Genomic DNA, 14,014 nt, shown 5'->3' on the forward strand with positions numbered 1-14,014 from the left:
GTCGGCAAACTGCAGCTCACGAGCTACATGCAGCTCTTTGGCCCCTTGAGTGTGGCTCTTTCACAAAATACCTGGGCGAGTCTATTTTGAAGAAGTGGTGTTGGAAGAAATTTAAGTTTAAAAATTTTAGCTCTCAAAGGAAATTTTAATTGTTGTACTGCTGATATTTGACTCTGTTGACTAATGAGTTTGCCAACCACTGTTCTAGTACATTAAAATTTGAATTTTACCGGCATGCTGATGTCAGACCTTCCAAGGACCCATACACCTGGAAAAGGACTGTGGATTGCTTTCAGTTTTAAAATCCCTGATTACCTAGCCTCCCATCATCATACTCACAGCATATTTATGACATTGATATGGGTATGAAAATAAGTTAAAGAAATCTCTTGCAGCCGAAACCAGTTTGGCTCAGTGGTCGAGCGTTGGCCTGCGGACTGAAAGGTCCCAGGTTCGATTCCAGTCAAGGGCATGTGCCTTGGTTGCGGGCATATCCCCAGTAGGAGGTGTGCAAGAGGCAGCTGGTCGATGTTTCTCTCTCATCGACATTTCTAGCTCTCTATCTCTCTCCCTTCCTCTCTGTAAAAAATCAATAAAATACTTTTTTTTTTTTTTAAAGAAATCTCTTGTAGGTGCTATTTTGTTTTACTTGTCTTTCTCACTTTTTCACAGTTTTTATTTTTGCTTTTAAATTTTAGAAACGACATAAAGCTGATAATGCTGTGAACAAGAAACAGACACAAGGTAGGAATTTTACAATTTATTTCTTGTATCTATCAAATACACTCATACTAATATAAATAATCACTTCAGTTAAATGTAACTCAATTGAAAACATTGTATATCTCTTACATTTTGTTCCAAGGTAAATTCTTGCTGTGTAGCATTTATTAGCATGACATTTAAATCGCAATAGATGACTTTAGTGGTAATACTTTTGAAAGATAACATCTTTAATATATTTAATTACTTCATAACAATATGCTGGTAAGTACAGTTCATAAAATCTGCAATGGTTTTAACAGTATTATATGCTGCAAAATATATTTTGTGACTTATTGATATAATTCTAGCAGATACTATCTAATCTAATAATAGAGTAATATGCAAATTAACTGTCACTCCACTACATAAGCCATGCCCCTCAATCAATCAGAGACAATATGCAAATTAACTCAACAAAGAGTGTGGTTAATTTGCATACAGGGAGGAGGGAGGAGTGAAGACTGAAGATAAAGCAAGGTGGCTGCAGCTGTGCCTGATGGAGGGAAAGCACTGGCAGCACATGTGGAGTGGGACAAGGTGCGCAGCAGCTGTGGAGGCAGCTGGGGCGGTGGTCCCAGCAGGGCAGAGGGCAACTAATCATTGTTTCTCTCTCTCCCTTTCTTTTTTCCTCCCTCCCTCGATGTCTCTCTCCCTCTCTCTCTCTCTCTTCATCTCTCTAAAATCAATTGAAAAAATATCCTTGGGTTAGGATTTAGAAAAAAAGAAATAGGTAAGGCTTCTAACATAAGTATATAAAACATGTCAATAATAAAATATTTGGGCTTAACCGCTATAAACACCATTTTGGTAGAATACTTGGTAATCCCATATATAAGATACTATGGGATACTTGATACTTGAAATTGTTTTCTCAGCGATCTTTCCTTCTTTTCTCCCTGCTTTGTCTAATTTAAGTACTAGTTATCGTTTATATTTTGAAGTTGATAGGACATAAGAGAAATGCTTGTCGATGATACTGTTTGCTATCACATAACTCAGATTGCTTAATACGAAAGCCATCTGTTGTCATTAGACCAGAATGAAATTGATTTGCTTTGCCGAATTGAGGCAGTAGTGGGTGTAGGAGTGGGAAGGGAGTATTTTTGACAGATAATTAATTTTTGACAAATATTGGAAGTATTGAGCTTAAAATTTCAATTTCCTAAATGTTTACCAAGCCCATGCAATGTGTAAGAAAATACCTTTCCTTCAGATTCCAATAGTAATCCTTCTCTGTTCTTAGAGAAATTAATATTTTCTCTCCTTATTTTGCATGGAGGCACTAGAGTGACTTTTTTCTTTCCTTCCCTAACAACTTCAGAAATATAAACTCATAATTTGATTTCAACATTTCTGATCATTTAACTCTGTAGCTTTGTACATGTCTGATGCTTCATTTTCACCAGTCAGTGCACTCAGTCAGGGAGCATATTTTGTACTCTACTCAGAACTTTATAAACTTTATGTTTTAGCCTATTATCAATGCTTTTGAAAAGAAGCCATGTCTTCTCCTGGGGTTATAGAGTTGGTTAGGCATATGGTTCATGGAGCTAGCAAATTCAAAATTTTACATTGTTCTCTGAGGACATAGCTGTTAGGGAGGGCAGAAGGCACAGATGCTCAAAAGTTTGGGAAATATGAGTTGTGTGGTCCACTCCTCCTAATGACTTGTGACCACCTTTTTTTGCGCCTGTCCTTTGCTTGTGTGCTGCTGTAGCTGTACCGGGTGGCAGCACTGCAAAAGGCAAGTCTACCTTCCTACTGGTCTTCGTGTTTGCCACGAAGGGGCATGTCCTGAGCAGGTGGTATATGTGTTTGTGTAGCAAATGAACCAGTGAATGAACCATTCTCCCTACAGATGCTTGAGAAGGAAGAAACTAGGCATGAAAGGAGCCTTCTTGAAAATTCACTATCTGAGGTGTGAGCATGATGTTTTTCCATAACACCGTTTCTCAGGCACTGATAAAATACTAACGTGGCAGAAGTTCTAGTCACCTCCTCACCCTCTCTGTCAAAGTCATTACATCGTCATTTCACACTGCTTCGCCTCCCGTGAACACCTTACTGTGTCCACTCATCAGTTCTGTTATCCAGAGACCAGAGCTCTGCCATATTCAGAATGCCCTGGGTCTCCTTGCATCTAAACCTACCTTCATTTTCTCGGACTTCTTCCCTTGATATTTGGACTCATGGCATCTGACAGACCCTCTTCTGTGTACCTGACACACACTGGAGGCAGTCTCTCATGGTTTTCCCTAAATTGGGTTGTTCTGCCAAATTTTGCTCTGCAGGAATTTATAAATAATAAATTTCTAATGATTAATGTGGCATGTAAATTGAAGCCAATCCCCATATGAATTTATTGTCGTTGAGCTCATTCTCTTTCTAAATTGTAAAAATGTGCTTCTGAGGTTTTTTGGTTTTTTTTTTTTTATGAAATGCTGCTCTGGCTAGCATGCCAGTATTTCTGGTGGAATGACAGTTTCACATGCAGTGACAATAAGGAAGCCTGGGAAAGGATGGGGTTCAAGTACAGGAGAAGAAATATATTTGGGAGAATTAAAAATGCCTCCTGGTGAATTTTTGGAGAGTTCGTTCTAGGTCTGTGAAATATGCCATTGGCACTTTAATGGGAAGTGCATTGAATCTATAGATTACGTTGGGTAGAATGGACATTTTAATGATGTTGATTCCATCAATCTATGAACATGGTAAGTTCTTCCATATCAGTTTATGTCTTCCTCTATCTCTTTTTTCAGTGTCCAATAGTTTTCTGAGTACAGGTCTTTTACCTCCTTAGTTAAATTTATTCCTAGGTATCTTACTTTTTTGGTGCAATGGTAAATGGGATTGTTTTTTAAATCTCTCTTTCTATAAGTTTCCTATTGGTGTATAAAAATGCCATATATTTCTTGGCATTAATTTTGTATTCTGCTACATTTCTGAATTCATTTATTAAGTCTAATCATTTTTTTATGGAGACCTTAGGGTTCTTTAAATATATTTTATTGATTTCTTACAGAGAGGAAGAGAGAGGGATAGAGAGTTGGAAACATCGATGAGAGAGAATCATCCTACTGGGGATGTGCCTGCAACCAAGGTACATGCCCTTGACCAGAATCAAACCTGGGACCTTTCAGTCCACAGGCAGATGCTCTATCCACTAAGCCAAACTGGTTTTGGCAGGGTTTTCTATATACACTGTATATAGAAAACCCTGCCAAAACCATTATACGGTATCATGTCATCTGTGAATAATGACAGTTTTACGTCTTCTTTTCCAATTTGAATGCCTTTTATTTCTTCTTGTCTAATTGCTATGGCTAGCACTTCCAGTACTATATCGAACAGGAGTGGTGAAAGTTGGCATCCTTGTCTCATTCCTGTTCTTAGGGGAAATGGCTTTAATTTTTGCCCATTGAGTATGATGTTGGCTGTTGGTTTATCATATATGACTTTTATTATGTTGAGGTATGATCCCTATGTTCCCATTTTGCTGAGGGTTTTTATCAAGAAAGGGTGTTGGATTTTGTCAAATGCAGACCCTAAATAGCTGAAGCAGACCTGAGAAAGAAGCACAATGTAGGAGGGATCTCAATACCAGATATCAAGCTCTATTACAAAGCCACTGTTCTCAAAACTGCCTGTTATACTGGCATAGGAACAGACATATAGACTAAAGAAACAGAACAGAAAACCTGGAAATTGACCCAAATCACTGTGCTCAATTAATATTTGACAAAGGAGGCAAGAACATTCAATGGAATCAAGACGGCCTTTTCAGTAAATGGTGTTGGGAAAATTGGGCAGATTCATGAAAAAAAAAAAGAAAAAAAAAAAAAAGAAACTAGACCACCAACTTACACTATACACAAATTAAACTCAAAATGAATAAAGAAATTAAACATAAGATAGGAAACCATACTAGTAAAAATATTAGAGTAACTCCCAGGCAGCAAATCTCAGACATATGCTGAAGCAATATCGTCATCGATATAGCTCCTAAGGCAATGGAAACTAAAGAGAAAATAAACAAATGGGACTACATCAAAATAAAAAGCTTCTGTACAGCAAAAGAAATTATCCACAAAACAACAAGGAAGCCCACTGCATGGGAAAACATATTTGTCAATGTTATATCCGATAAGGGTATACCCACCATTTACAAGGAACTCATACAACTTAACAAAAAGAAGATAACCAAATCAAAAATAGGTAATGGACCTAAATAGACACTTTTCAAAAGAAGACAGAAGGAAGGCCAAGAGACATATGAAAACCTGCTCAAAGTCACTAATCATCCGAGGAATGCAACTCAAAATGACAATGTAGTACCATCTTAAACCTGTCAGAATGGCTATCATCAACAAATGACAAGTGCTGGCGAGAATGCAGAGAAAAAGTGCACTGTTGGTGGGAATGCAGACTGGTACAGTCACTGAGGAGAACAGTGTGGAGTTTCCTCAAAAAACTAAAAATGGAACTCCCATTTGACCCAGTGATCCCACTTCTAGGAATATATCCCAACAAACTAGAAACACCAATCAGAAACAATATATGCACCCCATATGTTCATAGCAGCACAATTTACCATAGCTAAGATTTGTAAACAATCTAAGTGCCCATCAGCAGATGAGTGGATTAAAAAATTGGTACATCTACATAGTATATTATGCTGTGGTAAAAAAAAAAAAAAAAAAAAAAAAATTCTTACCATTTGCAACAGCATGGATGGAACTAGAGAATATTATGCTAAGTAAAATAAGCCTGTCAGAGAAAGATAAAAATATCACATGATCTCACTCATTTGTGCAATATAATGAACAACATAAACTAATGAACAAAAACAGATCCAGAGAAGCATCAATCAGATCGTCAAACCTTAGAGGGAAGATAGGGGAGGGTTGATGTAAAGGGAAGAGGTCAACCAAAGGACTTGTATGCATGCATATAAGTCCAACCAATGGACATAGACACCAGGGGTGGTGAGGGCATGAGTGGGAGAGTGGGGAGTGGGATAATGGGGAGATAAGGACACATATGTAATACCTTAATAAAGAGAGAGAAAAAATGCCTCCTAATGGAATAGATTTGCTTCTATAAAATGCTAGGTTTGGGTATACTCCCTGAAGGATAGTGTGCATGCAATCTACAGGTGAGAATGCGTGAGAGCTACGGCTGTGACAACTGACAGCACATAGATCACCTGCTCAGATGCTGAGGTTAGATGAGGGCCATCCTTCCTACAATTAGATTAACACCTTGTTATAGCTTGACATTAGGCATTAGAATAGAATAAGTATTTAATAAAGCAACTTCTCTCTGTTCCATTTTAATTGGGGAAAAGACAACATGAAATTCTTTTCAACTAGGAACATAGAAACAAATAACGGGTCTCATTTCCACCTCTTTCCAGCCTTTTCACAAGCGGAATTGGTGGCTGATGGCCACTAATAAGGCTCCTTTCCCAAAGATCACATAGTTGCTTATCTCCCACTGGAAACCAATTCACCTGTAATGTCCTTAGTGAGAAAGGTGCTGGATTGATGTGGGTTGAAGATGTTTTAGGTTGTAAGTCTGAAATGACCTGCTAACAGGGCTGACTCTGCCTGGTTCCTGTTCAGTCCAGTGTTGTGCAAAGGAGCCAGGGTATTAATCGAAGGGCCTTAAAATAGCAGCACTTTCCTGGCTTCTGGAAAAAGTGAATGCCCTGCCTTTTTGGCTCCCTCGAGGTATCTCCACATCTGTTTATCCAGTGGTCCTCAACAAACACTCTGCCATATGTACATCAACTTAATTGTGATAGCTCAAAAGGTATTTGTTTCCATGATGTTAAAAATTGGGCTTAAAAACTGAGCACATATACGGCCTAAATAATTTCAGACACCTCTAAGATTAATATTTTTGAATTATTACAGAGATCTTAGGATTATTTCAGTTGAACTGGTTAGATATTTTCCACAATAGCTATGGACAGAAAGGAGGTATCCGTTTGTGGGGGAAATAACTCCAGATTGTTTTTCATTTGTCCTATAAACAAAAGTTGCACATAGAGGAGCAAAACCCACTGAGGAAATTTAAAGACATAGTTGAAGGAAAACATAGAGAAGGAAAACATGTGTGATTCAAAGTTAGGACATTCGTTATTTCACTTCATTAAGTACTTACTGAACAACTACCTTGTGTAAGACCCAGTGCAGAAAATGCAGACAAAAAACCAGTCTTGGTTTTTGCCCTATGGGATACTGTAATCTGGTAGGGAAGACAAGATGCTCACTCATATTGAATGCAAGATAGTGAAACGAAGAAGGGCTGGATGAGAGAAGTGGGGGTTCAGAAAAATCATTTGTGAGGTTCTTGAAGGACAATGGAATTTCAGTAAGCAAAGCTATCGGGTGGTAGCAGTGGGTGATCCAGAAGGACTTTGGAAGACATGAGCAATATTCGGGGAAGAGCAAATATTCAGTTTTGGCCAAAGCTTTGGATATATGTCAAGGAGTTGTGGACGGGGATGGGAAGGCTTTTGAAAACCAGGTGGAGAATTTGGAGAGAACTACTGGAGATATGGATAGGTTCCCACTGGTACTTTTGAAAGAAGAATGTGTGAGCTATATAATTACGGAGGGGGGACTAGGACAGTGATGACGAGAAGCCAAAGGAAAGTGCATAGTGGTAGATCCAGTTGGGTGTGGCCAAATGCTGCTGAACTGAAAAAGGATCAGGACCACAACTCTCAGTAAATTCAGCATTTCAGAACTGACATTTCATTGCTAGAGTTCCAGTTCTTTTTTTCTTTCTTTTTTTTAATATATGATATTATATTGATTTTACACAGAGAGGAATTGAGAGGGATAGAGAGTTAGAAATGTTGATGAGAGAGAAACATCAACCAGCTGCCTCTTGCACACACCCTCACTGGAGGTGTGCCCAAAACCAAGGTACATGCCTTTGACCAGAATTGAACCCAGGACTCCCCAGTCCACAGGCCGACGCTCTTATCCACTGAGCCAAACCAGTTTGGGCAAGTTCCAATTCTTAACTGGAGAGAAAAGTGCTGCTATGAAAACTGAAGCCTGGTGTGAGGAATGGGGGAATGGATGACTGGAAAGGCTGAGGAAGGAGATTCTTCTTTCAAGAAATTTCTCAGTGAAATAAAGGAAAGGGTGATTGATTGATGGTGCTGTGAGCAGATTGAGAGAGAACATCTTAAGAAAAGGGGATTGCTCACCCTGTACTCTGATCACATCAGCTCACCACTTCTCGATCTACTTGCTGGGACTCACACCTAGAGTTTGTGTAGGCCTTGCATGGTGAGGGGACCACTGGTAAAAGGTTTATAAGCGAAGTAGTGCCTGCTAACTGCATACCAACGTGCAGAATGTGGATGAGAAGGGACTATGGAATGTTTCCTTTGTCCTTTGTGTCTGTTGACTCCACTCAGGTCTATGTTCACTTTGTCCTTTACCGGCAAGTTTTATGCAAGAGACTTTGTTACAGAAAACCGAAGAAGAAAAAAGCAATACTTAGAGAGATGGAGTTATACTTATTATGCGTGTGTCCAGAGGAAAATGTCTCTCAAATTCTGGGCTCCAACATGCAGGAATTTTCCCTATTGATATGTTTTTACCTTCTTTGTCTCCCAAATATGGGGTGTTTCCAGCCCCTTTTGCAAGTTCTTAAAGAGCCCTTATGTGCTAGACCTTGAGACCTCAACCAGAGGCCTAACCTGGCGCCAGCACTGATAACCTTGTCTGAGGAAGGTTGAATGGCCTCTCTGAAGTGGAAGTAGACTTAGCAAGCAAGAATTTACAGAAACTAAATAATAGCAGGGTTAAAATTTCAAACAACAGTTTTTATATAAGAAGGATGCTTCAACTTGAGTGCAATGTCAGTTGTGCCTCAGTGAGGTCTTTGCCTTAAAATGGTCTTTGCAAGTAAGGTTCTATGTGGTGAATGATACTTTCATATGGACATGCTGGTTTTACCTTCTTTACATAGAACTGTAGTTTGAGCTGCACTCTTCTTGATGCACTCAAGTTCCCTTCGGGACTTATCCCCAGATAGGACTCAGCCACACTACCTTTCCTGTGTTTTCTCTGTCCTCTGTGACACTGGTAATGCCATTGTCCTTTCAGATAGCTTCCTCTTGTAACTCACTTCAAGAAATGGCTTGATTGGCCAGGAGCAGCATCCCAGTGACCTTCAGTAATGGCCCCGGTGGTAGATGGTTTTGATTTCCCCAAAGCCGGTGTTAGACTCTAAGTGAGCACCTCCACTTTTGCAGGTTTGACTGAGTCCTGAGAGACAGCCAGTTTCTGCAGGGCCTTTGATTGGGGAATTCCCAAGCAACTCAAACAGAATGTTTTCATTGCAAAAGAGACCCATGATGACAAAGCTGTTAATAGTATTCCTGCTAAAGTAAAAACAGGTTATATTTGAGGTATTTGTTTAGAGTCTGAGTTCTCCTTTGCATATTGCCAGACTAATTAGATGTGTGGAAACTATACCAGGTGCATTTGGCTGGGGCTGCGGGAGGATGGGGGAGGTTTGCATTTAGAATAACATGCCGTTAAAATACCCTAAGACAGGCCATTCTGATAGTTCTTGCTCAGCTTGCTCTCGCTCTCCTTCAACAGGTGTCACTAATCATCTCCTCCAGGGCTCACCTTCTTGAACTCTTACACTCTGGAGGCATAGTCAGTATATTTTGGGCCCCAGAAAGCTAAAAGCTCAGCAAGGGACCCTTGCCTCATTACTTGCTTCTGTTGCATGCACCTCTTGCAGACACCAGACAGGTGTTATTGGACAGCTCCCAAGGTCAGAGGGAGAGGGCTGTCCCCACTTCAATTCTTGTCATGCTTGTATGAATGAATTCAAATGAGTGGTGCCAGGTGACCGTATTGTGGTAATGAAACCAGACAGTGAATGGGTTGGGCTCCTGTCACTACCTGAGCAACTAAGCAGAGACAATGTTGAATTGTAAAGAGCATTTTGTTTTCCAATATTGTTGGCAACATGGGAGAGCAGCAGGTCATCCACAAAAATCTGCTCCACCACCGCCACCTCTCCCCTACTTAAGCCATCTGCTTAAATTGGGTAGAAGGACAAAATTACAGGCAATTTTGGGCTGGAGGTTGCAAAGTGTGGGCGCTCTGGGTGGTTACCTATCCCAAGCAACAAGGATGTTAACGTTTCCATGATGATAGGTAGTTCTCAGATAAGGAGAATGGACCACATTTCGAGGTTAACTCCCAAGTCTCAGAGGGTACAGTTCCCAGCCTGACCAGATGTACCTTCTTTAATCAGAACAAAACAATCTCAATTAACAGAGCATGATCAATATTTCTTATAACTAATAGCTAGTCCCCACTATTCTACTTCTCCCTCCCACCCCAAACAGTAAAGCCAATTTATTAAGAAAGTTATTTATTAAGAAAGTAAAACATGCACATTGATTAAAGAAGCAAGGCAAGCAAATCTATCATCTGGCATATTGCGCTGATGGGCTCTCTTGGCAAATCCAAAAAGCGAGCGGGATGGGGGGTTTCTCTGCCTTACTTTATACATTTCTGTCTGTGATTTTAAAAGTCTTCTGCCAGCCGAAACCGGTTTGGCTCAGTGGATAGAGCATCGGTCTGCAGACTGAAAGGTCCCGGGTTCATTTCCGGTCAAGGGCATGTACCTTGGTTGCAGGCATATCCCCAGTAGGGGGTGTGCAAGAGGCAGCTGATTGATGATTCTCTCTCATCGGTGTTTCTAACTCTATCCCTCACTCTTCCTCTCTGTAAAAAAAATCAATAAAATATATTTAAAATATAAAAATTTTAAAAATAAAATAATAAAATTATTCTGCCAGATGTCTTGGTACAGATTAATTTTCACTCTGCTTTCACTCTGCTGTGGCATCCCCAGAATTCTGAGGAGCACCAGCCAAGCCCACTGGCTTTTCTGTGGGAGGAGATAGGGCAGCACACTTCCTTCCCCTTTCTCCCTCCTCTCTGCTGCCTTTGGAGAGCCATTAACCACGTGGTCTCCTGTGTCCTTGGTTGGGGAAGATAATGGCTTGTTATTTACATGCCAGCTGCAAACTCTCCAAACCGCTTGGCCTTGTTTCATTCTCTGTCTCAGTTTCCCTATTTCTCCTGCCCTGGAAGGTTCCTACCTTCTCTCTGTCCTGTAACACTTCCTCTTACCCAGGTTGATCTGGGCCAGAGGAGGTCAGGGATTAAAAATAACCAGGCTGCTATTTCCGTTCATCAGCATAATACACAGGACACTGTTTATTTTCATTGTTCTTGAAATTGGATGGTTAGGCACTAGTTCCGCTGTAAATGCAGCCGTGAATTGTGTGATTGACTTTTGTCCTTGGCCAGCACTCAGGCCTGGATTTGTATAACAAAAAGCTGTTATATGTTATGAGCTGGTTTTTAACTTCACCAGATCTGTATGATTTCTACGTCCTAAGATGGCATCAGCCTAACGTTTGAACAAGCGGTGCACTTCTCTCTCTATTTCTGTGTTGGGGCTTGTATTTCAAGAACAAGGGAAATGGATGGTGGGATGGGAAGAAGTATGCCCTCAGGTCTAGGAAGCCTGGGGATATGTATCCAGGGAATATGGAGGCCACAGGTCCCTGCACCAGATATTGAGTAGCAAGTATCTTCCTTGCCTTCACAGCAGTGGTACTCTGCTTGGGTAGAAGTCTAATTCAGCAGTGTTGGCGGCGGTGAGAATGGCACCAGGTGTTAGACTGGCAGAGACAGACAGCAACCTCAGTTGAGTTCTGGCTAAGAAAGAAGTCAGAGCCAAGACTCAGACTATAAGAGAACATTTATTTAGAAAATCACCGAGGTGGAAGAAATGAGTGGTAGAAGAAATGGCTCAGGAAACAAGTTACAGAGACAGCGTAACTTGAAGGACGCTTGGACTTTGGGAGTGAGGAAAGTAAAGGTGACACACGTGGGGGGAAGGGAGGAAAGAAGGGGGAAAAAGGCCAGTGTGCAAGATGGGACCTCCTTCCTCTGGGCTTTAAGGGGGGATATTTTAGTGGAGGTCCCAGGGGATGATCTTAACTGAATATTCATCAGCTTTCCAGGTATGCCCTTTCAGGGTTGGGTCTCCACTGATTGACTCATGGGTGCCAGGGTGGGGTCATTATTCAGTGCAGCTGGTCCTGAGGTCAGCCAACACATCACCTGTCTGGTTTTGTTACCTTTCTGGGCCTGGCGCTGAAATACCACTGAGTGCCTCGTTATCTCTAGGAAGGAAAGGTCGGGGAATGACCAGGGATATGCTAGGGGAGGAAAAGGTCACCCTGGGTCTGTGATCCCACCCTATCGTTGACGGTTGCTAGGCATCCAGAGCTTTCTACCCTGGTGACCTTCTTTTGTACCTCGCCCATTGACATCGCTCTACTCACATCTGTCTAACTGCCTACCACAGAGCCAGCAATGTTTAAGGATCCTCTCCCATAGAAGAGAGTCACGTCAATATGTTTCAGTGTTGTTTGAGGTGGGAAAAAACAACAATAACAATGGAAGTTGGAATTTCCATCCAGATGTGGATAGTTGGACACATGCTATTAGCTGAGTGGACTGGAACAGCTGGACTGGAACAGCTTTGTGCTGAACGTTGGCCAAGATAAGGACAAGATGGACTAGGCTAGTTGGTGATTTATAAGGTGCTCTATAGGGTTTGAAACTCCCCTTGGAGGTACCCCAGACCAAATTTTGTACTTAATTTAAGGATGTATCTATTGTAGATTGCTGGCTTACCCAGTTTAATATATTGCAAAGTCTAGCTTGGCTAATTGACAGAGGGCTATGAAATACCCCAGGGAAACTTATTCCCAGGCTTCCCCAAATTAATATTTATTGGACATATAGAGGAGGTTCAAAATCCATGCGGTGGCTTAATAAGAAGGACCCCAGGGAACTGTGCCTAGGGATTTCTCAGACCCCTGATACTTGCCTGGGCTTTCCTTTTCCTGCTGTACTTTATCCTCTACTTTGATTAAGCTTTGTGTGAATTCATACTAGAGTGCATTCTAGTGACTCCATTAACTCAAATATGTGCACCGTGTAATCATTATTTAAAAAAAAATTTTTTTAAGCATCTCTGCTCTGTCCTGAAAGCATATATGAAAAGTGGAAAACCAAGTTTCAGAGAAATAAAATTTTCAAAGGAAAGGAAGAAAAAGTGCATATGTTTGTCTAAAGCAAACATGTCAAACCCCAAGGCTAACATGGGCCAAATAAACAAGGCATGGGGCCCGTGGGCCACAAGTTTGACGTGCTTGGTCTAGAGAAAGGTGGGTGAGGATGCATCCATTTGTCTTCCTTACCTTGAGAAAGTGGCATGAGATGAGGAGAATGTCTTCTTTACATACCTCCGTTCTGCTTGTTACAAACATAGCACTGATTTTTGTAGTTTGGGTAGAAAATGTTGCTGACTGAATATGTATTTCAAATTTTTTTAGACAAAGTTTTTCAGTAAGCCGTACCTTCCAGTGAACTCTTTGATGATGAGTTGACAGGGAACGTTTGGGTGGAGAGTGGTAAAGAGGCGAGTGGGAGAATGTACTGTTGGGCTGGAGGCAGAGAGCACCTAGGAGATAATCTTAGGACAAGTTAATAGAGAGGGAACTCCAGAAATGTGGTTAGGGGAAGGAGGTAGAGGCTCAAATGTGCAGAAAGAAATGATGGAAGATTGAGGGAAAATGAGCAGCCACTGGAATGTGGGGAAGTGAAGCAGGTTTAGAGGATTGTTTTTCATGGTCCCATGGAAGTGCCCCTGGTTCTCCCCCTTCTTAGTGGAGCGTGGTCTGCTGCGTTGGGAAAGCCTGTGATGACACTCCTGTCCTGTAAATGGAACCCAGTAGAGTGGTTCAGGGATATTTTGGGATGTGACCTGCAAACTGGCAGTACTTCAGGAAGGGCCAGTTTAGACTACAGAGCTGGAAGGGCTGGCCCTGAGCTGACATCAGAGGACACTCATGTTAGTGCATCTGATGGTTACGTAACCATTTCCAAATGTTCACATTGGAATTATTTCAGTAGCTTATAACACTGACAAGTCTATTTTAAGCAAATGTTTAAATAGTCTATTGATATCATTTTATGTAGATGCTTTTTATTGTAATCACCTATCATAAGATTTATTGTTTTCAAGTATACTATTGTTGTAGTGTACTCACAAGCTTATGCACACATTACCACTATCTGATTCCAGAATATTTGCCACAACAAAA

General features: G+C 41.0%; 1 protein-coding gene across 6 annotated transcripts in view; it reads left to right on the forward strand.

Annotated features, from left to right (window-relative positions):
* Window positions 1–14,014, forward strand: part of ATP8A1 (ATPase phospholipid transporting 8A1) — a 203,338-nt gene that overhangs the window by 36,385 nt on the left and 152,939 nt on the right. For all 6 annotated transcript variants that reach the window (XM_036417401.2, XM_036417408.2, XM_045573001.1 and 3 more), the window contains one exon: window positions 699–744. In XM_036417401.2, the coding sequence (XP_036273294.1) occupies window positions 699–744 (46 nt within the window). The remainder of the gene's footprint in view (window positions 1–698; window positions 745–14,014) is intronic.

Source organism: Pipistrellus kuhlii, unplaced genomic scaffold, assembly GCF_014108245.1.
Source record: "Pipistrellus kuhlii isolate mPipKuh1 unplaced genomic scaffold, mPipKuh1.p scaffold_m20_p_1, whole genome shotgun sequence".
In the NCBI taxonomy this organism is placed as follows: Eukaryota; Metazoa; Chordata; class Mammalia; order Chiroptera; family Vespertilionidae; genus Pipistrellus; species Pipistrellus kuhlii.